The sequence below is a fragment of the Zosterops lateralis genome (assembly GCF_965231275.1).
Source record: "Zosterops lateralis genome assembly, chromosome: 15".
Classification (NCBI taxonomy): domain Eukaryota; kingdom Metazoa; phylum Chordata; class Aves; order Passeriformes; family Zosteropidae; genus Zosterops; species Zosterops lateralis.
The window spans coordinates 5475654-5503220 of record NC_139775.1 but is presented as its reverse complement, the minus strand read 5'-3'; the positions used below and the strand labels follow the sequence as shown (position 1 = coordinate 5503220).

The following is a 27567-nucleotide window of genomic DNA, read 5'->3' as shown; positions in this document are numbered from 1 at the left end:
GCCTCTACATCAGTGCAAACTGTGGTTGTGTTTCACACAGTAAGTGATGACCAAACACTTGTAGATTATGGTAATTTTTTGTAGGATTCTTTAAAGGTAATTATCTGAGAGTTTGCAGCTGGTAAACATCCCTGGAATGCTTCTGTGGGGTAGTTACATTTGAACTGCTGTTTGGTTGCACTGGTGGAAAGGGAACCTGCAAGTTTAAAATCCAGTATTTTAACAGTGCTGTTGATGAAGAACTGTACTTTAAGAACCAAGTATTCTAGTGTTGTTCCTAAACAGAGTTTAATCCTTGGGCAGTGTATTTTTGACTTCTGCAACCAGAGGCATTTTAAATATTAAGCCCAAAATGGCACATCATATCTAGCTATAAATATCTAGCTATAAATACAGCAGCCAAGGAGGCAGGTGAAAGTTACCCCTTCTCTGAACACTGCCATCCCTGCAGGCCAGTCAGGCTCTGGATACAGGCATTTATACAATTACAGCTGCTAGTTCCACAGTGGTACTTTGCTACAAGGTGCTGTGTTCTTGGACATGCCAAAAGGGATTTTGTAAGAAACATTTTTTTCTGATAAATTACTTTTATTTTTCAAAATTGCTTCAATTTAAAGTCACTTTTCCATATTTTAACTAGCCACAACAATGACATTATTTTTTAAATTAAATAATTTTCTAAATAATATTTTAGATGGCAAATACTTAGTACTCAAACATAAATAACTTATAACTCATCTTTTTTTTTTTTTTTTTCACTTAAACCCAGCTTTTTTACAGTAAAGTAAGTGAAACTTGGCAATGTAGGGAAAAATGCAAAGGTACATTATAAAGCTTATTGTATGCAATCAGGTTGATTGTTGGAGATGTAAACACTGACTATTAAAAGGAAAAATCTTGATACAATGCAGAGAAAATTACAATCCTAATAATTCTCTAAAAATACATGTAATAAAGTTATTTATTTGGACAAGATACTGTGCAAGTTATGCAAAACCTATTATGGTAATTAATGCAACACATTATTTATGGTTCTCCCACAATGTATGTATAAACCAGAAATCTCTAATCACATACTGGAAAGATCAACAGGTTCTTTTTTTAACAGTAAAGCATCTTCAATCTTCATTCACATTTGGACTTGGAAACAGTGCTTTCCTTGGCATTAAATACCAGATATATTCCTTAAATACGTGCAAACATAAGTTTTACTTCTACAAATACAGTACTGAGACCACACCAAACTGCTCATCATATAAAAATAGCTTCATATACAGTCACACACAGGAGAAATGAATGTAAACTATCCAATTGCTATAAATAAGTCAGGAATAAAAGCTTTTTTGAGAATGGACAGTGGTTTCATGTTGGAAAAAAGGATGAATAAATCACTCAAAATGAAGAGCAGAGCTTCATTCTGAACTGCCATCAGTGTACACTGGCAAACTCCACTGCTATCAGTAAAGTTGTTTAGCATTCCTACCACTGTAAAGTCAGAGTTTAAGACCTTCCCTTGAGTTCTACAATATGAAAGCATGATTTGCAATGATCTGGAACACAGCCTCGAGAGTCTGGTGCCTTCCAGCCTCCTTAGGTAGGGTACACAGGCATCTGTGTACCTCAATTATCCCAGTTTCAGTTCAGCTGAGGACAGAACACGATTTCCCAGCACTGGCAGTGACAGTTCAGAGTGTGACATCGCTGAGCCCGACTGACCAGGACTGGACTCTCCAGTGGCTCCCTGAAACCAGGGGTTCTGCTGCCTGATTAACACATTGCTCACTGTGAGCAAAGAGCAAAATCTGGCCCTTCCTGCTAACTGCAGCCTAAGCAGAGTTGTACAGAATTTGATCTTGGTGATGGGAGCAAGGACAGCCTGACCCAAGTCTGTCCTTACACATGGAGCCCTCCCATGAGCAGAGCTCTGTGCATGTTAAGGGACTAGCAGGACCAGCTGTGTTTGCCTGCAATTCATTCAATTTGAAACATCTTCATCTGTGATCAAAGATGAATCTCAAGGACAGTGTGCAAGATGTGTGAATATGAGAGAAATATAGGGAGCATAAAAAAAAGAAGTAAATGCAGTGATCATCGGTGCAGATATTCACATTTGTATGGTGTGTAGCAGCTATGGTCAAGGGTCAGAAATACACTGTGGTTAAAAACCTGGCCTGCTTTGACAAAACTATGAATTCTATCAAGTCACATTTACACAAGATGCATTAGAAGGATTCAGTACTTAAAATACCCCATTGCAAAGTCCAGTTCAGTGAAACATATTAGTAACACAAAAATGTCACATTTTTCTCTCCAAGCAGTAGACATCTGTTTTTTTTTTAAACTATTGCCTACTGCTTGTTATCAACATGTAGATGGCAACAATTTAACAGTTAACAGAATTTCTGTCCAATTCTTGACTTTCACTAACCAGCAGAGGGGTCTTTGAGTGTTCTGTTTTCCCTTTACTCTCCTCATCTTCTTCCTCCTTCGATGCTGCTGGGTTTTCCTCAGCAATGTCAGGCACAGCACCCCGAGATGCTTCTGTTGCATTTCCTCTGACTGTAATGTGCTCCCACCCTCCCTGTGAAAAAGGGATACGGAATGTGAAAGGAGAAACATCACCCTGTCAGTGCTCTATGTGATGTGGTGCTTTATGTGCACTGCTAGTTTATACTGTTTGTTCATGAGGAAAGTAATCCTGCTCTGGGATGAATCAGAAAAAAGGCCTCCCTGACAGGGAGTTACAGAGGTGGTAAACTTGAGGATTGTTTTTTATTACAGGAATTGAGATTAGTAGGGTCCAGCATTCATAACAGAGCCACTGCAGATATTCCACCAGCTTAAAAGATGGCAAAACCTTGAAATAGCCTTTCTCAAAACATTAAGAATATTACAGGGTACAACAATGAGGAATAATCATGTGCAGACCAGGAAGGAATACACTTTTTTAAAAATGGCTCTTACTCCACTAGTTCTTCCATTGTAAGTTTTAAATTACCTATTTAAAATGAATACTTATCAAATGCAAATAACTTCCCAGCTACGACTCCACAGCCCTTTATAATACCTTCAAAAAGGAACCCTGAAGGAAAATGTCCAGTTCTTGCAGGTGTATCCAAGCTTTCCAATGCTGGCCAGCTGGAGCCTATAGACATTGGGATGTACAACTCTAGGCACTTGTGTGCCCCCAGCACTTACCCCAATTCCATAATCCCAGGAGAGGCCTTTAGGTTCCAGGGGCTGGACACCGGTCCGGTGGCAGACGGTCCCACAGCTCAGGCTGTGGCTGCCCTGCACTTTGTCAGCTATCACCCACACCTCAAGGAAGGAGAGAGAGGCAGTAAAATATGCTGCTCTTCCCAGATGTGAAATCTCTCTCTCACCCCTTTCAAAAATCAGTTTTGTTCTTCAATAGGCTGAAAATGATCTAATTTAGGCAGAGAGATACCCAAACAAACTACAAAGCAGTGTTATAATTAAAACATTGCCAGATAAGACTTGGCAGGAAAGAGATTCAATATATAAAAAGCCTTGTTAAAATATATAGCCTTGTTAAAAAAATGGAAAAAAAATTAAATTAGGCTTTCTGCAGCAGAGGGCTTGGCTGTATCACTATTTCATTGGTATGATTTTTTCTCTTGCTATCAGATTCCTGCATTTAGACCAACATCTGGTGCAATGAAGTTAAACAAAACTAAGGCTGAAGAACATTTAATTATTCAAATATGTTCTACATAATTTTTAATAAACTAATGAGATACAAGGAAGCTTAATACACACCTGGTCCAGGGGCCCTACAGACATTTTACGGATATTATTGGAAACGTGATCCCAGGTAGATCCTTGAGGGTAGCTGGGTGTGATACCCTGCCGGTACCAAAGATTGCCTGTAAAACAAGGAGTGCTGGTTACAGCCCAGCATGGCTGTTTGTTTGTCTGAAGTGCTGTAAACAACATAAATCCGGAATTCATTCTTTCTATATTCTGGGGAAATGCAGTTTTGGCTAATGGGTTATTAGAGATGGAAAAAATTAAGTTCCCTCTTTGGAATTTTTATTTCTATAGTTACAGTTTATAAAAAATAGCAAATACTCTGTTTTGTAAAACTTCTCGGGGAAAAGTGTTCATATGAGGAACTATGAACTAGAAAACAAAGGCAAATGCAATGAAGGTTTCTAAATCTGGTATGAAAGGATTGTTTCTTGTACAAAAGGTGTTTCATGATTTATCTGGTTTGGAGCAGGATTCCAGATAAAACTCAGCCATGCAGTTCTCTGACATTCATCTATCTTATCCCCACAGAGCACAGATGCTGGATTGTTGTTACCCAAGGCACTATCAGAGTAGCAATAACCAAGCCTTCAGCAGCAGTACTTAAGTGCACTGCTACTCCAGATCCTTCAATATGAAATATTACTCCCTTTGGAGCACCAGTAATCATCTGTCCAGTTCTAGCTTAGCCTCTCTTTTTTAAATCAGTCTGGTATAGACCAATGTACGTTTTGTAGCACTGACTTACAGTTTTTTAAAACCTTACCATTTTTGTCCAAGACAAACACAGATGTTCGTCCTACTGAGACTTGCTTTAACTTCTGTTTTTGAGGCGAAGGGATATGGTACCAACAGTCACCTAAAGGTCACAAATCTTGAGTTAAGCATTGAAAAAATAGAATTAAGCATGGAAATGTCTACAGCTGAAATACATTGCTGTGCAGGAAAGCTGTGAATGACATCACACTTCATATATTTTTAACAGATTGTTTTTTACAAATGAACACTTTAAATTACACAAGTGAATAGCAAATTATCTGCTATAATTATTATATAGTTTGTATGCACTGTTTTGTACAGCCATGGGAAAGGCCTCTGGAAAACAGACTGGGCTTTTTCAGACATGGAAGTGGAGTAGAGCAAAAGATAAAGTACAGGTTCTTACCTGCAGGTTTGTTTGGAGACACTGAACCTCGGTAGAAGGCAGAACCATCTCTAGCAATAGCCCACACTTGGTAAAATGCTCCAATGGAGATGGAAATGAAGGGCTGATCTGTTCCCACATGCAACCAGGATGTTCCCTAACAAATCATGGGAGATGAATTGTGAAGCAGTGGTTAAAATCTCCATGACAAAATATTGATTATTACCAAATGAGAAAAAACCTGGAAGAATAAATCTTACATAACTTTACAACTGAACAGAAACAAGGTTGCTGATCCTCAAAGATATTTGCATATACAACTCTTTGAAAATAAGTTAGTTGGACAATAAAGGGCCTTTTCTATTAAAATCACTGCACTATAGGCATCTACATGTCTCTGAAGAGCTGGACTAGAGCCGCCTTTTTTTTTTTAATTCCTCACAAAAATCAACTGATATGGGATTTCAGATTCCAGACAGAGTATTCCAGTTCTCACTGCTGCACTGCCTCACTGCTCACTGTACAGATCAGGAAGGAAAAAACAAAGTCTTAAATATTTTTCAATTTTTGTGGTTTTTCTCCAAATTCTACTAAAGCATTTTCTTAGAGGTTTTTCCTGGTTTTTATCCTACTGGTATCAAGAGGCACTGGACTGGGACCATGCTTCACAGGGTCTATTCCTTGGCAGTTTCTTTAAGTGGGATATACATGTTGTCAACAATTTCAACAAACACAAAACCAAGAAGAACTAAGCTGCCAGTGCAGAAAGTGGAAGTAAAATGCTTCATGAGATGGCCAGGAGCTGAGAGAGGCTCCTGCATTTGATGTGGCACAAGCTTAGGTAGATTATGCAAGAGAAGCAATATTATAAGGAACGTGGGCAGCAAACTGTGCTACAGCTGATGGACAGGGACTTCCAAATCTGGGACACAAAGAGATGAAAAATAACAAGGTGGTTTGAGAGAGGGCCCTGTGTGATTGCATGTACTTGCAAATCGCATTAAATACATCAATAAACAGTAAAAACAAACAGGGAGTCTTACAGCTGGATTTTGCTGTGTCACTCCAAGCCTGCAGAGCACGTCTCCTTTGTCACTGATTGCCCACAGTGCTACTGTTTCTTCATCATCCGCATTTGAACTGGGAATTATGGAGATGTCCCACAGGGTCACAGGAGGCACTTCCAGCCATGGCCCGTTGGTGACTATCTTACATTTTCTGAAGCAGAAAAAACCCAAACCTGTCAGAAGTACATACTTTCTATAACTGAATTGGTTTCCCAGTCTGTTGTTGACTTCCAGTCCTTAAGTCTTTTCATGAGGCAGTGCTTTTCACTAAACATTAGTATTTTTAACCTGGAAGACGTTTTTAACAATCAATCATGTTTTGCATCAAGTTTTGAAGTTTAAACTAATACTGATTTCTCAAAGCTTCAGTTGTTCGGTTTTAAGTTATTTTATAAAACCAAGACCACCCAAGAAGTCTGCAACTGGTACTACACTGCTCTGTAGCTCTCTCAGACTCACTGGGCAACAACAGGATAATAAATTGCAGAGAGAACTCCACACCCAGCTCATTCCTTTCTCTGCCTTGGTAAAGGAATAACTTCACAATTCTTTTTTGGTTGGTCTGTTAAAAGGTTATATAGCATCTTGATGTAGGCAGAGGTAAAGCAGCTCTGAATGACAGACTTGATAAGTCATGCTGGGACTTTGTGTACCTTTTCTGTGGAAATTGCACCAAAGTAGTGCAATTGATGGGGGAAATTATGTTAGACTCTATTGTTGCCACAATAATTTTGTGTATGAAGAATGTCATAAAAACATCAGGACATTCCTCTGTTTTCCAGTTCTGAAAAAACACATCCAACCCTGAGCATTTCCCTATTTGTTTTCAATTTTCAATTGGTAGTTAAAACCAAGAGGAAGTGTTTAGACTAGAGGGTATTTCTCAAGTCGCTTATTTTATTTCAAGTCACCATTTTGATTTACTGGGTTTGTTTTGCTGCATATCATGAAATAACACTTTTGATGCTTCAGAACCTCACTTCAGAGCTTTTTGTACAAGGGGCTAAATACTTTGTAGCATCAATACCAAACCCAGCAGTGTCTAAGTTCACAGCAATTAATTAGCACAACTATTAGATGCTCCAGTATAGAAAGCATAGAAAAGTTGGAAAACCAGGGAATGCACAGACTTCCCTAGCTTATGGAATATAGTGGCAGTTTGCTGTTTTCTGAGTTTCACTTGGACATTTCCTCTGACTGAAATGAGGTTGGACTATCTGTGCCCCAGCACCGAGTATGTGGAATTCATAAGTTAATATATTAATATAAAAGGCCTATTACCAGCAGTTACAAGTGACTTAATATGTACTGATATACCCAGTGTCTACTACTCCTTAATCATTTACATAAGGAAAATCAGATATAGAGAAGAACTTTCTGACTTTTATCTACAGATCCCACAAAATCCAACAGGGTAACTACCCATAGAGACTTACAATTAGAGACATCATGCTAAAGGTCATCAGTTTCTCTGCTGGGTTATTTATTTCAGGTTTCTTTACTTTTTTTTTTTTTTTTCTTTGTTGATTGGGTGACAAGACTTTTCACCTCATAGCTAAAGTAGACTTAGTGAGCAATTAGCTTAGCATTCAAGTCCAAAACTTATTTATATTGAGGTTCCTCACCTTGCCCAGCGCCTCCGTCGGACAAAGTCTTTCATTGTCTTGTGGCCATGGTAGGACCTACCAAAACAGATTGAACAATGTTTATGTGGAGGTCAGAGCATCTCCAGCCTGAGAGCACTGCCTCCATCTGCCTACCAGACACCTCTGCTGATTTTAAAATTCTTCAAGTCACAGTTTGCCCAGTTCACCTTGCTGCCCTCCCTCCTTCCAAATATTTCTGTGCCCACAAAAAGGCGGGAAATGAGGCAGTTAATGTGCAAACCAGAAATGAGAAGGAGTGAGGACTGGAGTGTGGGATTTGGTGGAAGAGGTGTTTCCTTACGCTGGGAAGTCAGCTGCATACTGCCAGCCCTCCCGGTCTGTGCCACCCGCCAGGCTGAAGTCGATGTACCAATCCGAGACCTGCAGGCAAACGGGGACACTGGGAATAACAATCAACTCCTAATGCATCATAAGCACCTCTTCTTTTATTTGTTTCCACCTTCTGGAGAGCAATGACCTTCTAATACTTGAAATACATACAGAAGTTCCCAAATCTTTTTAATTCAGCTGAAAAGGATCAAAGTGATACTAAACAAAAATCCCCACTCAATGTTTAACATTCTTTTGACTAAGGAAGATTATTGCTAGTTATGAATGGGGAAAACAAGGTTAAATATTACAACAAATCCCATAAGAAAATCTGTGCTCCTTGAACATAAGTCTTGTATCCTACTTGCTAAGCCTGGACTTCTTTGTAAAAAAATTTGTAAAACCAAACTTACCCAAGACCACTGCGGAGAAGGAGGCTTGGTGTTGGTCTTTGTACATTCCTGCAGGCCAGAGGCATCACTCCACATGTATCTGTCTGTGGGCAGACCTCTGTGGTGGTGGAACAGTGCACAAGGAATGCAAGGTCATTTACAACAGAGAGTTTAAAAGGCAAGGGAACAAAAGCTTTTTTGTGGCACTTCCTGCTTTCACACACAAAACGCTGTCATCGCTAACCTCTGTATTTAGAAATATCACGTGAGGGATGAGGATAGTGGAAAAGAATCTGTACAATTGCTTCCAGTTATACTCAACTTGAGGACCATGTAAATATTTCTCTGTAGAGTGTATTCCTCACTACCATTTAAAATTAAACCACGAATCCCATATATTTGGATATGTATTTTTCAATACTTTTGCTCAAATATAATATTCAAGGACCCAGTGTATTTAGTAAAATATATATAGGAATATGTAGATCCTAATAACTTTTCTGCCTGGCCTTAATAGTGAAAGATACTGCAAGTAGGCACACTTTGTGCAATCACAAAGCACAAATCTGTAGTGTTTTGCCATAATGACATTTTGAATGGATAATTGCAAATTAGAAAACTGAGAAACACTGCTCCTTCTATCACAGGTTGACTATGACTGTTGAAGGAGACTGAAGATGGAGTAAGTGTAGTAACTCTTCCAAAAAGAAGCCCTTGTTTCATTTGACAGTAGTAGTGTTAAAGTAAATAAATGCAATAAATTGAGTAAATAACCTGCTGCTGTATCCAGTGACAGGGTTCCACCGTTGGTTCTCATAGATGTAAACACATTTCACATCTGACTGTGTATAAATGTTATCTGCACTGCTGGCCAGTCCTGTGAGGAATCAACAATGTGGAATAGAGTAAAGCTAAAGCTTGAAGACATTACATTTTAAATTCCAACAGCCCCTGATGATTCTGACTCCCAGGCTGTACCTTGGATGAAGCCACCTCCATATCCACCGGTGTGAACCCAGGCCGTGTGGTCGTAGCCGATGCCCCACACCACGCCCCGGCTGTTGCTCTCGATCAGCCGCAGGTGGCCTCCCACCTGCCGCCAGAACCTGCCAGGAAAAGGATTGGACTCAACACCACATCCTTCAGGAATGTCTGCTCTCCCCACCAAAAACCCAGTCATCTTCAGGATAGGCAACCTTCTCTGCTCACTTGTCCAACTAGTGTGCAACCTGTAAGTGAAAGTAGCTGCCAATTGAAAGCATTTCCCTCTGAACAGCTACCAAAAAGCAAATGGGATTGTTCTGCTTGAGGGGTTTGCAGTACCATGTTGCCACAGTTGTCATAAAAACTGTCGACAAACTGCTCCTGGACTGCAGTGTCTGTGGAGGACTGAGAATTTCAGATTTCTTGACTCAGATAAAACTGAAAGCTCAAATTGTATTCCAATTACAGCAATTAGATTTACTTTCAGATTAGGCTATCTCTTATGACATTAAAGATGCAATTACAAAAAATGGGATCGCAGTGAGAAAGGCTTTTGAAATCACAAGGATATCTCCATCATCTAAGAATTAAAGTATGATTTGGTGAATTTCTTCATGTGCAATCAGGAGTAGGAATGCAGCTATTAACCCTGCCAGTGACAGACATCTGCAGTGTACTACACACTCCAAGAGCCCATGAAAGCCACTGAACTGACAGACATTCTTTGCTGGATGGCAGCCCATGCAGAAAGAACAGCTTCAGAAGCCTCTTACATTTGATCACACGGCATCAGCTGGGGTCCGGCCTCCAGCTCAGGACTTGGCTCACTAACAAAGATGTCTCCTTTACAAGTAACTGACCAAATGGCATGGTGAGAAGGAGGGCCTTGAATCCGTCTGCTTTCACAGCAAGACATGTTCAGCAAAGACAGCTACAAAACAAGAAGCAAAAAAAGCTTCCATTTACAGTGAGAACAAGAATTCCCTAGAGATGCTCAGTATTGTAAAACAAAATTTTACCTTTGCACCTTCTTGCAAATCAGCAAAGTGAATTTGCAGCTTTTTCTCAAAAGGTACTAGAATTCAGTGGTTCAGAAATTATTATACAACCACTGGAACTGCTGTGGTTTGCAGGAGCTGATCGGATGAAGCATCTCTCAGGTTTGCCCCTGGTCCAATGTATCTATGCCTGTCTGCCTGTACAAAAGACTCTCTGCAATAGTGACAACAGAGAATGGTTCTTCTACCAATGCAGAAAAACACAACAATTTAATTCAACTCCTATCTCATTCCTACTCTGATCTATATCCAGGGACAGGAAGAGAATGAAAAGCAATTATTTGTGTTGCTGTGGATAACTGCAGCACCAGAAAACATGCAGACTTCAGAGGAGATAATAAGCCTCATGTGCCTCTAAATAAGTTTGATCAGATGGTTTAAATACCTGAACTTAAATACCAGATGAGTAGCCTCAAGAGTTTAAATGTAATGCTGACATTTCAGAGACTGGCTTCTATGTTTTATTGTAGATATTGCCAGCTTGAAATGAGAGATGCCCAGAATTACCCAGTCGTGCATTTCTTGCTCTGTTGCAGCTGCCAGGCGGATTGGCCATCTCTGCTTCGTCCTCTCAGGTGTGTACAGTGCAAAGGAGTGTTTGGCTTCATTCAGCACTTCAACTATAATGGTCACTTCATTCAGGAACACGTGGATGTACTAAGACAAAAGAAAAAAAAAAAAAAAAAAAAAACAAAAAACTGTGACTAAAGCAAACCTTCCACAGAGCCAGCGTTTTCGCACTTCAGGTCTACAAACAAGGCATTCCTGCCAAGGACAGCAAAGAATCGATTCTTGGCACAGAGGGAATGGGACTCAATTTCCAGCCTTGCCCTACCCCTGAATTCTATTGCCTGCAGGCATTAACCCTGCTTGGGAAGACCCTGTTCAGCTAAGCTGGGCTCTTCACAATCAAGAATGCTTTAAACTTCCAGAAGAATTCCTAGAATTAGTGCAGAACTGATGGTTTAAGCAATGTGAGTGGTTTGTGATTGGGTATTTCTGACACAGCATTAACACAGCTCAGAAAAGCCTGCAGTTTGCTGGTGCTTGGGGTTACCTTTGAGTAGGCTCCCAAACCTCAGAACAGTAGCATGCCATAATGTGCCTCCTTTAAAGAAACTGTTTCCCTTTCAGAGGCTTGCCTTTGCCAAAAGCAGCTCTCCCAGGGGTCTGCAGCTGCACACACCTTTTTCTCTTCATGGTACATGTAATAGATGAACAGGATGCTGTCACGCATCCCATCGCTCCCAGTGAACTGCTCCAGTGCAACTCGAACGTCCATCCACTTATGAGGCTTCCAGTTCCTCCACCACTGCAAGGCTCCAGTTTTAACCCAAACTGACTGCAAGGCAAACACAAAATAACAGGAGTAAAGAAACTGCACGACTCCTTTTCTTTCTCCCAAATGCTGTTTCTGTGACCACAAGTTGTCTCTGCTGCAGGTTAATCTGTATCACACCTCATCAGACATTCATACAGACTATCGCACATTCCCATACAGAGTGTATCAGAGTGTGAAAACTCATAAAAGTGGATAAAAAGATACTGAAATAGCACATGTACAACAGTAGTAACATTTTTTCCCTGCAAGAATGCAGCAGCACACAGGGAGTAATTGACTCAAGTTTGCTCCTGTTATAACACAATCTCTGTTTGGAGTTTAAAGGCTTTTGACATAATTTTTTTAAACTTGATTAAATCCCTGGACTCCAAGTGTTTTTAATCAAATAATTCCAGATGTCATTTGGCAATTAGCAGTGAAGGGACCAGAAATATGAATGAATCTGAAAAAAGCCAAAGAGTCATAACAAAGGGAACATCAAACAAAACTGCTGCTATTTATGTGCTGCCATTGACGTTTGCATCATGTATTTACGCAAGTTAAATTAGTCCTAATGGCCACAGAGAGGGAAGCTCACCTACTTGAGTCACTGTTTCAATTAAGATGCCTCATCTTATGGTGAAATAATTCATACAGTGTTCCATTGTTGCAACCATTTCTCTGAGGATTTGAGGTCTCACAGTACCCAAATAATGCTGACCAATGCCTTGCTTCTTCCTAAACAAAACTATCTGATAATGCTTTTAGATGAATACTGTTGCTTCATGTTTGACAAGCTGATAATTTCCCACAAGGAGCTCAGACATTAATAATCCAGGAAAGTTGTCAGAGATAGAAATAAGGGCAAGAATATAAAGCTGACAGTAAGCTCAAATCACTATGTCAGAAATGTATTATTGATTCCCAGATGTGTTTAGAAGAGAAGAGATAAATGTCCTCACTGCTTACCTGCTCAATAGCCTGCTCATAGTGCCTGAAATTCTCCAGTTCCCGTTTTGTCCTTTCACTGAGCTGCTGAAAAATCTGCTTCCTCCACGCTGCTGTCTGTGCAGGAGTGATGGACAGGGACAGAGACTGCACAGATGACGACAAACCTGGGACAGAACCAAACCTAATAAGCTCCAGTGAGCTTTGAGTACAGTTCTGTGAAAGGTTCTGCACTCCTTTGAACACCAGACTGGATCAACCCAGTCTAACACTATTTTTATAATGATTATAATTTGGAATTAATGTATTACAGCCAAACTTTGTAAATGATGCATAGGAATAGGATCACTAGATGATAATATGGAATTTTTTAAAGCCTTAACCCTGTAAAAGTGAGAGTTTTGTGACTGAACTGCAAGATAATTAGATAATATACTGCATCATGAGTTAAGACTTTTAAATACTGGGATGCCACAGTTCATGGTTTATTTTACTCATTTCAGTAGGAATGGCAGACTGAGGCAGTTATTGCCAGCATCTGCACCTCCCAAGAGAGCCCTTTTTACTCCTTCCTGTTACTGCTCAGTGATATTATGTGATTTGCCTGAAGCCGCAGTTTCAATACAACTAAAAATGAGATGTAGATCCAGCACAGATTACTTTACAAAATTGTTACAGGATCTCAAGAGAAAATACCACTTTTACATTTATTTATCTCAAGCCCAAAGTGTTCTACAGCTAAATACTGCAGCATTATGCTCAGACATGAACCTATTAACTGCAGTAAGAGAAAATGGGTTAGCCCAAGTTTTGCACCATGGCTTTGCTTAGAACAAAACAACCAACATATTTCTTGAAGAGCATATTGAGGTGTAACTGGAACTGGGGTGTGCTGTAGTGACTGCCAGTACCTGAGGGAGCAGTGAACCACTTCAGTGGGCTGTGCAGATCTACCAGGCAGCCTCCCCCAGACACCCAGGCCCACAGTGGGTGCTCATCGGCTCCGTACTGGTCTTCAGCTCCCACTGAGAACGTGCCCAGGGAGGAAAGGCTGGATGTGTCTGCAAAGCTGCTGACAGAGAGCACTGGATGCTTCTGAGCCTCCTTCAAGTCAATGTTTATCCACTGCAATTCTGCAGAAGGATTTGTGTTTCCAGGAGATTTATTCATTTCAAGGTTCTCTTTCTCATTACTAGCTGAAGCAGCAGTGGCTTCTCCTTGCTCAGAGTGCAGAGGATCCACAGTCAGCTGTGCAGATGTTTCAGCCTGGCTGGCTGGGTCATTCCCAGCAGCTGCAGCTCCCAGCAGGGCAGTGCTGGCAGGGTTCGGGGACACGCCGGGGAGCTCTGTATCAGAGGAAGGATCTGCATCACCCTGAATGACCGCGCTTGTTTGGTTCTGAATATCATCAGTAAAGAAACAGCCAGCACTGAAGGACAAACAGATAATTAATTATCATCCAAAGCATTGTAAATCAGCACAGGCCTTAGACTGCAGACACACAGCAACTGACTTAGTGTTTCACTGTAGGGGAGAAACAGCAGACCTCTCTTTTAAATGTCAAATTCTATCATCAGAGGAAAGAGTTCAACACAAATCTGGCAAACTGGTCTAGTAAATCTGAAACAGAGGAAGGAATTTTATTGATCTTTTCAAACAATTGGTGGTGTTGGCTGCCTACAACTCTCAGGAAAACACATCCCATTTTCTGAATACAAAATAACAAATAGGATTTTTAAAAGCCCATTATTAACTTTATGATTCGTCTTTGCTGAAGGGAACTTCTCAGCACACACTCTGGCTCAAACAAGTCAGATCAATTGGCATGTGTGGTACAGCCCAGAGGCCAGCAGGCAGGACAAGTAACTGATTTAACCTCCCTAGGAAAAGAAATATACAGTGACACTCAGGAAGAATAATTCCTAAGTGGAGTTGACACTCCTTCATGGTATTTCATAAACAACATTTTCTCTTATTAGTGAATAGTTCCAGATAGTTCCCAGTGGAACATGCTTTACTGCAGGCATGCAGTGAATTCCAATGTGGGAGCTTCAGATTCTTCTCTGAGTGCAACAACTGCTGCTTATTGTTAGTTTTAATGGCAAAAATGCAAACACCTTTTGGCATACATAATGATTAGATATGTGTTCCTCACTCCTCCTGTCCTTGTACCCCTTGGATGTAAAGAAATATCACCTAGCATTGAAACTGTCACTGTATGAAGTCTTGAGCAGGTATTTCATGAAGTACCTGAGCAGACTTGTTGAGCTCCCAGTGTGAGATCTGTCACTCTCTCTGCCAGACACAATTGCCTTCCATGTCTTCCCACTGAGCTCACTTGGTGTGACACCTTGACGAAAATAAATCGCTCTGTCATCGCAGCCAATTCCCCAGACCTAGGGAGGGAAAAGGCTTGGTGAAGGAAATGGTTTGGAATGCAGGAGGTATCAGATACAAAAAAGGTGCAGTGGTGCAGAATTGAGCACAGAAAACTGCTGGACACAGCAGTTTCCTTTTGTGTTCTTCCTTAATGCTGACACTGCAGATGCAGAACAAAATTCTGTACTAGAACCAGTCTGCACCTCCCTGTGCCATACAAGACACGTCACCTTCAGGTGCAGAATTGCAGAACTCAGCCACTTTCCCTCCCAGCAGTTTAAGCTGAGGATCCCTTTGCCCATCCAGCCCTACTGGCACTGCCCAGAGTCCTCACCACGTGTGAACAGCTCCTGCACTAGAAGGAACCTAAGAGGTTCCGTACCCCTTAGAGGCAACATTCCCCTCTAGAGGGGAATGTAAACACCCTCTCAGCTGCTCCCCAGCTCTCTTACCTGGTTGTTTAAGCCTACGGTTACCATCATCATTTCTCCAACCATTTCAATCCAGCTTGTCCCACAAGGATTATGTGAGTTCACTCCTCTTCTAAACCAGACCTACAACAACAGAAAGTCTAAATTTTTCTTCTCCTGCTCTAGCAGGAATTTAGTTTCTTTGGTGGATTAGTCTTAATCTCTGATACTGACTTGCCACATTGCCTTAAGAAGTCAATTACTTCCTTGATTATTCTTCTTTATCAGATAAAGATAAAACACTTCTCCCAATAGTACCCACATTGTGTGTCCACCTGCACCAGAAATGCCAGAAAAGGAGACTGTTTTGTAGGACTTTCTGTGACAAGAGTTAGTTCTTACACTGTTGGAAAAATACTTTCTGTTACTATCAATATGTAGGCTATTTTTGATCACTCTGAATGGGCTTCTAAATAGTGTCACATTCAAACTCTAGAAGCAGGGCTGCCAGAGGGAACTGTCAGGGGAATGTCTTTAGCAGTACAGATCTTTAAATTGTCTCCCCTTAGATCTGACTACCAGTCTGAAAGTGTCTGTAGGCTGGGCACCTGGAAGAAGTTCCCTCTGTATGTAGCATATATCCATATAATCATAGCAAGCAACTCTCTTAGAAGCTGTTGGTTGAATCCTATAACATCAGGATGCTTGACTGCCCTGGGGCAAATCTGAAGGAAAATGCACCAGCTTATCTCCACTTATTACAGTGGATTTATCTGGCAGATGGAGCAGGCTGGACACAGCCTGTTACCATGGCTCAGCTGACAAGTAGTGACTCACTACAGCAGAGAAACTCAACAGAACTGCTGCACAAGCACAGAGTTCAGGCCTGGCTTTGAATTCAGTGTGAAGGAGCAGGGAGTGGGACTCTGTGATCCTTATGGGTCCCTTCCAACTTAAGACATTCCATCATTCTACGTTAAAACTCCAGTAAGAAAGTAATCACACATCCACATAGGAGATATCTCACCTAATTAAATACCAAAGCCCTCACATTAAAAGGCTGATGGAGAGGGAACAGTTGCAGCAGGAAAATAAAAAAAAAATAGCATCATGCAGGAAGGTGTATATGAGAATACTCCCCATGCTGCTTTTCATGTAAAATTCAGCCCTTGTGAAAACAGGAGTCACTTCAGTTTTGATGCTTAATATCCCTTAGAAGAGGCTCCTCACCCATTCCCCACCAAAAACCCCATCTACCTGCCAAATCTGTCTGACTTGGGTTTAGAAAATTCCTTCCAAAAGAAAAACAAAGTATTCCTTAAATTCAACTCAACTATCACAAACCACAGAGCAATCCCATAACAGCAAGGGGAACTAAAATTCCCCAAACCATGGGGATAGAGTCCAAGTCACAATTCTCCCTGTGCAATTTACACTCCTGTTTGAGAGCAGCAGACAGGGAAAGGGAAGAAAAAAGCAGAAGCAGAACATAAGCCCTCTTACTTTTCTATCCTTTGTAACACACCACACCACATCAACACCCACAGAGACGTGCATAATCCCATTTTCTGAGCTTGGAGACTCCACAACACTCCAAGAAATTCCTGCAAAAGACAGAACCCAGAAGGCACTGCAAGTTAGTCTCTTATTCAACATTATACAAATCAAAGGGGTTTCCAGCCAAATTTAACAAACTTTACCTTGAGGGTTATTCCTATCAATCCCTTCTCTCACAATAGCTTGCCCTTCCCAAAGAGTTGCCCAAAGGAGGTCATAGGGTCCACAGCTGATCTGTACAACTTCACCAGGAGTGGTCACTAAGGACCATGTGGAACCTTCTGGATTGTGATGGCAGACATCTTCTCTGTACCATACCTAGACAAGTTTAAAAAAACAAAACCAAATGGAATAAAAAAGTATCACGACAACAATGAAACCATTGAGACAAGAGTAAAGACAAACTGGAAAGAGCAGCTCTCCTTTAACAACAGGATTGTTTTATGTAGTGCATGGCACTCTGACCTTTAAAGGCAGTTTTTTTAATGTTGATTATGCAGTTGAAGCTATTTCCTTATGTACTAAGGGAGGAGGCTGTTCTACAGAGCAGCTTTTATCACGGAACTGCATGTGGATTGGGTACAGTAACCTATTGCTACAAGTTCTGTGTATATTTCAACATTTAAACCACTTCAGTGTATTTCAGGGCATGTTATATAAACCAAGAGTGAACAAATACATAACACAAAAATACTACTGTTAGCTGACAGCCTGACCTCACTTTCACTGAACAGAGCTTGCCATAAATGGGGGGAAAATTCCATTCTCTGTGCAGCCTTTGGTGACATCCAGCCATTTGCTAGTCTTGGACTGTGCAATTTTCTGTAAATCACAGTCAAAACAGAAAGGTCAAACATAGAAAGCATCCTGTGGCAGTCATACAAGTGCTCCACAGCATGACTGTGGAGCTGAGTACAAAATCTTAATTTTTAGGAATACTTTATATCCCCAGGGACTTTCACTTGGTCAATAAAAGCATTTTACAATGGCACTCAAGTAAGCCTGTAGACTAGGATGGTTGTCATGTATTACTAGAAAGTATGAGGAATAGGGAGTTTTATTCTAAACAATTTAACCAAGATTGCTTGCCTCTCCAGGCAATGCCTGAGATGTGACTGAAAGCTCCGGCTATCTGTTAAAAGTACTAGATTCTGCCCTGTGAGACCACAAGTTAGAAACTGTCTAGACACAAAGGAATATCGGATACATGCTGTAAGGATGAAGGAAGAAAAGCAGGAATCAAATCCTCACAGGACTGAGCAAAAGAGGACACCCCATGGGAGGACTAAAACCAACAAGAACAAAGATATATAGTTTTCAATAGAAAATAAAATTACAACATTTCAGAGCTGGATGCTACATTGCCAGGTCAGGAGGTGACCACTTTCCAATCAGCAAGTCTTAGAAAACTATTTTGGAAACTCTTGAATCATCCCTGTCTCTTCACCCCAAAGGCACAGCACAATGCTTCACCAGAACATTTTTCAGGTTTTAAGGCTTCTCCTGGTTCCCAGCACCACAGTCAGCATTCTGGGCATTTTTCAAGATGTAAGATACTACTCAGCCCAAGTTTTTGAGATTCACCTGTTCACAGAGGTGAAAGGCTTCCATAAAACAACAACCCAAGAGGTACTAAGCCTTTCCATTTACAACACAAGTTGTTACATAATGTAGTCCCAAAGCAGCTTTTCATCCTCTGCCAGATGCATAAGCAGTGCACTTCCTTACCCATGAAAGACAATAACAACCCTGCCTTGCTTTACAAGTATTTAACTCCTTTTCACTAGTAATTGTTATCAGAAAACTTAGGGAACACACACATACCCTTCCTTGCAAAGAAACTGCCCACACTGAGAGGCGGCCGAGAGGCTCGTCCGTGATCTCCCATCCCCCGATGGAGATGTCATTGAAAGGGTCTGGCAGCTGGTCTGGGTCATCATGGGACACAATCTGGAGCAAAGGGAAGGAAGGTTGAGGACAGGAGACACTGTAAACAGGTGACTTGGCTGGTGGCATAACTTGTGTCTTGCAGATTGGTTATGTATCACTTCCTAGACTGGCTGAGCATGGAGAGTCTCCCTCTCATTCAAGGCCTCCATATGCACAGAGGGGAAATGCTGCCAGGCAGCAGGGAGAAGTCTGTGTTTTGCACCCTAACTAAAGGAAATTTTTACTCACAGAACAGTGCATACAGAATTGGAAAGCTGAAGAACACAAATTACAATTTTTTATGTTCTTGAAATGGAACAACAATTATTGAAGAACAGTTTAAAGTTTATCCACAGATGAAGGATATCTGTGATAAAGGAAGCTGGTGAACGATGCAGAGTAGGTGCCACCTCGAATGGGAGAGCTTTGTCGCACAACCAAAAGAAGTTAAAAAGTTGATCTGAAATTTGCAAAGGAGCTGAGCATCCATCTCTAATTGCATCACCATGAGATTTGGCACCTTTTTACCACAAATTTTTATGAAAAATCCCAGCCTTCCCCTTATGCTTACAAGAATAGCAAGTTAGAAGTGAAAGAATCCAGTGAAGTCTAGCCTTCCGAGAAGTCATAAAAAATTAACTTCCATGCACTTATAATTATTTCAGACAATCAGTTGATTTAATATTTAAGAGATCGAGAACCTTTGCCCAAATGTCCCGTGATTTGTATCTCCTGTATCTGATCCATCTCCTGCGTCTGACACAAGAATTCCATCTCTTATCCTTTGTGTAGGTGCTGGGGAAGTCTATGGCGTAAGTCCAGCCCTGCAAACAGAGGTTTTCTTGTATGAAAAACAGGATCAAGGGAAAGCTTGAAGTCATAACTCAGAGCAATTCTGCACAAGAATCACAGCACAAGTCACTCTGTGTGTCTGTAGAGCCCTGATTAACAGATCAGTTAATTCCATGAATGATTTATGAATCATGCCCAAATTCCTCTGGATGATATACACAGCGCAAACAAGACACTGCAAAACATTTTTACTTTCTCCATAGTAAAGGCCATAAACAACAACAGCATTCAGTTGCCAGGATTTCGTGGCCTGATCAAAAGAAAAAAGCTTCTATAAAAGCTCCTATAGACTTCAAAAGCCTTCAAACAAGATCCTTCCTTCTGTTGTATTAGAGTTGAGCTATTTCCCAGAAAGAAGTATTTATGACAAGTTTTATTTTTACAGACTTTTTTACACTTCTATAAAAGTTCCTTTCATTTTACACAGTAAGGATTCCCAGAAAAGATCTCTTCTTGGTATTGTTCACCTACCCCTTTCTCTGTTGGTTCCCCTCCAATATTTTCATCCACATACCAGTCAGACTCCCACTCCCAGTGTGGTGAAGGCAGTGTGAAACTATCAAGCTGCTGGTGTTTTAGCCCGCTCACATCACTCCACTGCCAGCGGTCACTGGGCAGTAATTTCTCACAAAAGCCACCAACTGGATTCCAGCGCTGCCAGAAATAATAAATAAAGTATTTTGTTTGAGATCACATTATCTCATTGGAGATCTGCAGGGAGTCATGACACATTTCTTATTTTCTGCAGTAGAAGAGGAATAAATTCCTGGGGTGTATGAGAAAGTGTTCACTCCATGAGCCCCTCCCTGACAGCCTTTGGAGGAGGCTCTTTTAAGTATCAAAGAAGGGCTGACTGCTGAGCTTGTCCCAACCAAGTCATTTTCAGCTACATAAACAGGACCATCTGATGCTATATTTTACCAGGCACAGGGTTTTTTCCTTTAGTGATGTATGGCACCACTGCAGCATTAGGGAAATGCTGTATGGATGGCCTTGGTATCTCTAATCTACTCCCAGAGAAAGATTATTCATTCCTTGTCTGCTCTAGAAAAACAGCACTACCTCTGCCAGGAATGGTGTCAAGAGAACTGTATCAGCAAATGTCTCCTGGATCTTGTTATACGTTTTCCCTAATCTGCCTTTAATCAGTTACAGAACCTATAACACAAGGATTTTCACCAATACTGTGATTTTCTTCCCCCCACACTCCTACACATTATAGAAATACTGGTAAAATCTGTCCAGTAATACTGTCTCATGTTTTAGGGCACGTGGAAAATGAGTGGTTTAAAATCCATCTATTACACAAAATATTATTTGCTGTTACTAGAAATCTGGCTAAGTTGCCTTGCACATTATCTGCAAACTACTTCAGTTTAATTTTGTTGTAGTTAGCTCTTGTAGAGTATTCCTTTTTGTGCTTTCTAGTATTTTGTTTTCTGTTTTTCATTACCTAGAACAAACAAAATGATAGTTTTAAAGTAACAAAAAAATTTAAATTTTGCATTTTTACATGTTTACACAGTAAGTAATACATGTTTACACAATAAGAGGAACATTCTTAAATGGCTGAAAAGCTGTATCAATATTAAATAATGTACAAAATTAATTTGTTGTACTTTTGCCCGTGCAGGTAAATTAATGTCTCTTCTCAGTTTATATTCATTCTATTGCCCATTAGAAATCAGATAAATGTGCTCAAGAAAATCCATAAATTTTCTCTCTCAATTAACTTTTGGTTAACTTAAAATCAAATGTGATACTAAATCCTGTTTTTTAGACATTATTTTGAAGTGCATCAAATAGAAAGGATCCCCTTAACACTTCTACACAAAAAGGTTGGAAACATTGTACTTTAATGGAAAGTTATGCCTTTATTAGAGAAGTCTTTGTAACACTAAGAAGTAGCATTTTTAAAAGAATAATCTATTTCTGATAATGTATCTTTGTGCCTGGAAGTTACATGGGACATTTTCTTATGGGGATTGTGTATTTGTCACTAAGGAAAGGAGAAATGGAAGCCACTCAGTGAACAGGGTGAATGCTCCAGTCTGAAATGGCTCACACAGAACAGGCTGCAGTTCACACTGGCACTGCTTTTGTTAGGAGCAGGGAAGTGTAACTCCTTTGGGAATGTAAATACCACAAGAATAACCTGGTATGTGGCACATATATATGTACTCTTCAGAAACTTTTGGTAAAAAATGAAAACCAATGAAACTGATCAATCCTCCTGTGAGAAAAACACACAGAGACAGCTGACGTAGGATGTGCTGTCAGTCCAAGCAGTGGCTGTGTGAGAGGCACTGCTCCTGTCATACCTGGTTCTCGTAGGTTTCCTCCTGGTATCTGATGGGGACATCTCCTGAGAACACGTAGGTGTACACTTGATGGTCACAGGCTATTCCCCAGCAGCACTGTTTGACAGCAGAGACCCGTTTGAATTCCAGCTGTGTGTCCTTACAGAGCTCCCAGTACTGGCCAACAGTGGAGAGAGTGTAAACCCTCCCAAAAATGTCAACGGCCCACAGAAGGGAACTGGGCATGGCCATATCTGAAAGGCAGAAACGAGGTTATTACTGGAAATGATGGGTACAAAAATGGATCTTGAACCTACTGCAGATCAGTCATGCTCTGAGCCATCATCAGTCAAATTAATTAAAGATGTAAGGGATGATTTTTTAAAAAGAGCCTGTGCAAAGCTGGCAGCCAGATCTCTGTCAGAGCTGTGCAGCCAACACCTCTCAAATGTCCCTGAAAAGTCATTAGAAAGACCTTTCTATCAGCCCACTACTGTCTATCCTACAAGAGCTCAGAAATACAGGACAGCTCTGGCAGGCTGGGGACAGATGTCAGTTCTGAACTGTGAGGAAGCAGCACAGACCATTTCATAGCAGGCAGCTCCACTCTGAGGATCTGGTAATGCTGGTGGTGCTACACACCCTGCTCATCTCAGCTCCACAGAGCCCTGATACCCCCTGACCCCTCCTCCTCAGCCTCCTCTCAGTGTAACAACACACCTACACAGGCACAAAGGCAAGCGTGTCAAAGGGAGCTTCTCCAAAAGCACACAGCTGCTTTTAGACCATGGACGTATTTCCTGTTTCTGCCAGGAGACCTCTTTCAAGCATTCTGGATCAGGTCCAACTTTAGGATCTTTGTATGTAGGTGTGATGAATTTAAGTACACACAGAGCATGGGTTGGCAGCAGAGACCTGGTTGAGTTCCATTCCAGTTCTATCACCTGTGATCTTCTGGGCACTGCAGCCCTGCCCTCCTCTGAGGGGTAAGGCAGGTGCCTGAAAGGACATCAGTCCTTTCACAAGTCAGCAAAGTCCAGTGTATTTCTGTCACTTGACTTCCCGGTGCCATCAAAACAGTCATATTTTGGTGGTTCTGTATGTTTGACAGTCAGAATTGCCGATGAATGTTTTGAACTTTACCTTCAGCTCCTTTAACTCTGCAGTAGGGAACTGGGACAGGAAAGGTAGAAAAGTGGACTCGAATCCAACACAATGAAAGAGGAATTCTTGCTTGGAGTCAGTGTGCAACACTGCTTCTTTGTTGTCAAATGGCAACTGTGCTTTTAATACAAGAGCCTAAGGAGAGCTGCCTGCCTGCTTTCTGATAAAAGTGGAGGCACACAGGCACTGACTTGCACTGTGTATGTGAATGACAGCAGTGAAACTGTGGAGAATCTCACACAGCTGGGTAAGTATCAAAGAACAGCACAGGAAATTCCCAGGGGATCCCAGGGAGAATATATCAGGAGTCTTTGTTTCCTAGAAGTTCTGCTGTTAAGTACCTAAAAACCTGGATCCAACAGGTGAAGAACAGGTAAATGATAAGAAAACACATAGCAGCAGAGAATGAGTGATACCAGGTGAAGGTCACAAACAAAAGTCTCTTAGTTGTACCATAACTAAAATTAATCCTCTGGTTTTGACTGTTTTTCCCCTCAATGTTGCTGGGACTTTGTGTCTGCTCTTGGATCAGCCATTTACCTTCTTTATATCCTCCTGTAATGGAGTACAGAAGAACATACCATGGAATAATAGAATCCAACAAAGCGGAGGTGAAAATTGGTGTGTATCACTGGGAAAATAAAGGCTGTGAAAATAACTCTTCAGTATTAGCACTTAAAATTCTCCAAACCAGTGTTTGTAACAGAACAAAATATTATGCACCTAAGCAACCAGAATGCTAGGGAGTCTGGAGTAAAGGAAGCATTATGGATAATGCAACAATGACAGCTACCTAGCCAGGTAACAAAGAAAAGTGATGCTTGGGCCTCTTTAAGATGGGCAAATGAAGGCCTGTACCTGGAATGACAGTCCAGGCAGGCAGAAGAGTACCTGGAACAGTTTGGGGAAAGGTGATGAAAGTTCCAAAGATTATGAAGTTAAGAAAAACATAGATGGGACAATTAAAATAACCCAAGCTAATGCAACTGGTTTAAAATATTCAAGGCAGCCAAGACAAGTGAGTGTTTCTACATGTTCCTTCATCTGAACTTTTGAGACAGCGTTTGGGGAATCATGGGAAAATCCCAAATGCATTTTAAGACTTCACTTTAGGCCCCTTTGCACTGGCTGTACTACAGAAGATGAAGACAGATATTGCCCAATTTTGAAGAATGCTCAGTGCTGGTGGCTTATGCGATTTTCAGTTAAGGCAGAAGTTGTCAAGTATCCTCAGGGTCCTGGAAAAAATCGGATCTGCTGAATTATTCCTCACCCCGTAGCTCAGCCAGGTAATTTCGGATAGAACTAAAATGCTTAAATGAAGACAAGATATTGTTAATTAAAGTTTCCAGTGGCCTGGCATAATGCTGATTGCTACAGAATTCAAGAAAAACATCCCAACTCCTTGCACATAATCAAAGCAGTGCTGTTCCTCGGTGGAGCAGGGCCCTGTCCCCCAGTCCAGGCCGTGGCAGTGACAGGGTGTGAACCACCCCAGGACTCGGCGCGTTCCAGGGCGCGCCGCGGACACATTTCTCGTGCGTGTGACACGGACCGAGCGGGGACTCCTCCGGTGCCCCCGTCCAGCTCGGAGCCCGCGGGGATCCCGCACGGGGCCCGCCCGGCCGGGCATTAGGGCCGGGTGGCCTCAGGAGCCGTGCGGAGGCCCCGGGCCGGGCACGGCCCCGCTCTCCGCGGCCGGAGGCGAGACCCGGAACGCCCCGGGCCCCTCGAGCCCTCCCCGCACAGGGGCCGGCACCTCCCCACGGCCCCGCCGCCGCTCCTGACAGCGCTGGAGCCGCCGGGAAGGGCGGCAGGGGCCTGACCTCCGCCCGCCCTGCCCGGCCCCGCCCGGCCCCGCCCGGCCCGGCCCGGCTCGCCCCTCACCTCACCTGCCGCCCGCCGCCCGGCGCCGCTCCCGGCGGAAGGAGCCAGCAGGCCCCGGCAGGGCGGCCCCGCGGAGCCGCGTTCGGCGGGAGCGCCGCGCCCACAGCGCCCACAGCGCCGCCGCCATTGGCGGGCCCCGCGCGTCACGGCCGGGGCCGGGCCGGGCCTGCCCGGGGGCTGCTCCGGGAGCTCCGGGGAGGCCACAGAGCCCAGCCAGGGACGGAGCGGAGCTTCGCAGGGAAGGCCGAGGGAGCCGGGCCCGCTCGGCCGCGAGAAGAGGCGGCTAGGAGGGGACCTCGTCCGTGTGTAGAGATACCGAAAGGGAGGCGTCAGGAGGATGGAGCCGAGCAATAGAACAAGAGACAGCAGGCAGAAACTGACACAGGATGTTCCACCTGAACGTGAGGAAGAACAACTTTCTCATGCAGTGACTGAGCACGGGAACAGATTGCCCAGAGAGGAAGGGGAGTTTCCCACACTGAATGAAGATGTATAAGGACTGTCTGGGTGCCATCCTGTGCCGAGGGCTCTGGAACTGCCCTGCTCGAGCAGGAAGGTTGAAGAGATGAGCCACTGCCGTCCCTTCCAGCCTGACCCATTCTGTGGTGCTGTGATCCCGTGGAAGGGGCTTGTGCAGGCAGAGCCCTTCCCTCTGTCCTGCTCCTCGCAGTGAGCAGTGCCTGCAGCTGCAGTGAGGGAAACCAGGCTCTGACTGAAGTTGTGATCCATCAGGAAACGCCCTGCCTGAGGTGTAAGGAAGGAGGTGGCCTTCCCTGTCACAGTCTGTGGCAGTGCAGTAGTGAAAGAATGAAAATTAGACAACTCCTAAGTATATGCTGAAAATTTGGAGTGTTGAAACCGTTGGTTATTGTATAATAAGTGCAATAATGTTTTAAATGTTTTAAATTGTAATGTAGCAGTAGAGAGCCACCTCCATAGTCCCCCTGGAAAAGCAGGGGGCCCTGTTTGGTCGCTGGAGGCCGCCCCAGACCCCGGCCCGGCTCCTGCCATGGGGCTGCTGCCACCACGGCAATTACACAACCACCCCCAGGCGACCCCGGCCACCAACATGCAAATTAAAAACCCCAATGTACCCTGGGACACTTTTGATTTATTAAAAACTATGGATATTGATCTAATACCAATATCCAACTATGACGGACAAAGACTCTCTAACAGTTTAAAGTTAGAAAGTGTGTGTTTATTACGACGCCGGGATCGCTCCCAAATACACACCTCAATCCACAGATGATCACAGGGGCTTTTATGTACAGGAGTATTGAATACCCAAAACACAAATGCATATTCATAACTCTGGTACATCCCATTCCCCGCTCCATATGGTAATTAGCCCAAAAAGCCATGTGTGGTTTGTTCTTTGAAATGGGTCGGTGGTCTTTTTTATGGGGTGGGGTCCCAAAATGATGAAGTAAGATGGGTCTTCCTCCCTTTGACTTTTTAACCTTTAGTGTTAGTGACAGCTGAATCCTTTTTTTTTCCCATGACTGTTTGATTTATGATTGTATTGTATTCATGAGGTCTATTGATTATTCAGGATGCAAAAGCCTAGTTTGACACCTCCCATGATTTATCAGTTCCTTCCATGATTTATCAGTTCCTTCAGTCTGGCTTCTGCTAACAAAAGCGAAGTCCTAGCTACATTATCTCAGCACTATCTATTTTGACTAAAGTCTTTAATTCTTCTAAATCAATGCTTCACTTTTAAAACCATAAACCCCCTACCAAAACAAATCAATGTAAAATTTGAACCCACAAAAGACAGTACTAAACTGTGTATACCCTAAAGTATTAATGAACAATTTTTTGTAACTCCCTGTAACCTAAAAAGTACCCAAGAAGAAGCAGACCCCCAGACCAACCGAAAAAAAGCCAGAACTCCTATGACCCCCGACGAGGGAGGAGCTCCCAGCTCTGCAGCAACTTGAGGCTGCAAAGGTGAACAAGTCCCTCCTCCTCAGGGTGAACCCTGAGGGGCTGAAACCTCCCTCCAGCCACCCATCTAAGAGCTGATTAATAAAGGCATTTTAAGGAGAAAAATATTATCTCCGGCCATTTTTAACAGTAGGAGCACAGTAACAATCCTCCTTCCCTGGAAGACTCCAAAAGTGCTGCTTAACATTTATTGCAGGGCGTCCTGCACTTGCCCTGCTGCAAATGATAACCTCCCTTTGAAACTGCTTGCTTGTACATCTCAGCTTTTGCCATCACATTCCAGTTCATTTTGCAGTGAGACAGAAAATCTAACAAGATAGGCAAGGACTCACCCGCATGCCTGTCCATTCAAATATCTGATCCAAAAGTATCCCAGACCTTCATATATCTTGCAGGCCAGTACAGGAGTTGAAAAAGCATCGCAGACCTCTTTCAAAGGGAACTGGCTGATCTGTAGTGAATCTTGCCTGAGGAG

The 27567-nt window shown here is 42.4% G+C and overlaps 1 protein-coding gene across 1 annotated transcript; it reads right to left on the bottom strand.

The window, feature by feature from the left end:
• Nucleotides 1–39: 39 nt before the first annotated feature.
• TECPR1 (tectonin beta-propeller repeat containing 1) lies at nt 40–25197 on the bottom strand. The gene is made up of 25 exons (XM_083872356.1): nt 25145–25197; nt 22110–22342; nt 20260–20442; nt 19638–19760; nt 18832–18957; nt 17151–17325; nt 16954–17054; nt 15493–15594; nt 14912–15057; nt 13573–14090; nt 12683–12828; nt 11579–11734; nt 10900–11049; nt 10108–10265; nt 9329–9456; nt 9125–9227; nt 8372–8468; nt 7930–8009; nt 7608–7664; nt 5959–6133; nt 4937–5072; nt 4538–4630; nt 3781–3887; nt 3199–3318; nt 40–2581 (listed from the first exon to the last, which is right to left on the bottom strand). The coding sequence occupies exons 2-25, from the start codon at nt 22338–22340 to the stop codon at nt 2384–2386; spliced, it is 3609 nt and encodes a 1202-aa protein (XP_083728482.1). The 5' UTR covers nt 22341–22342; nt 25145–25197; the 3' UTR covers nt 40–2383.
• Between the last annotated feature and the right edge of the window lie 2370 nt (nt 25198–27567).

Bases quoted from the DNA above. Each gene is read 5' to 3' on its own strand.
- TECPR1 (XM_083872356.1), bottom strand. From the start codon at position 22,340: ATGGCCATGCCCAGTTCCCTTCTGTGGGCCGTTGACATTTTTGGGAGG. The intron at 10,266-10,899 runs GTAATTCTGGGC...CTTGTTTTGTAG, and splicing joins AGCAAGAAATGCACGACTGG to CTGTCTTTGCTGAACATGTC. The intron at 9,457-10,107 runs GTAAGAGGCTTC...TTTTCCTGGCAG, and splicing joins CTGATGCCGTGTGATCAAAT to GTTCTGGCGGCAGGTGGGAG.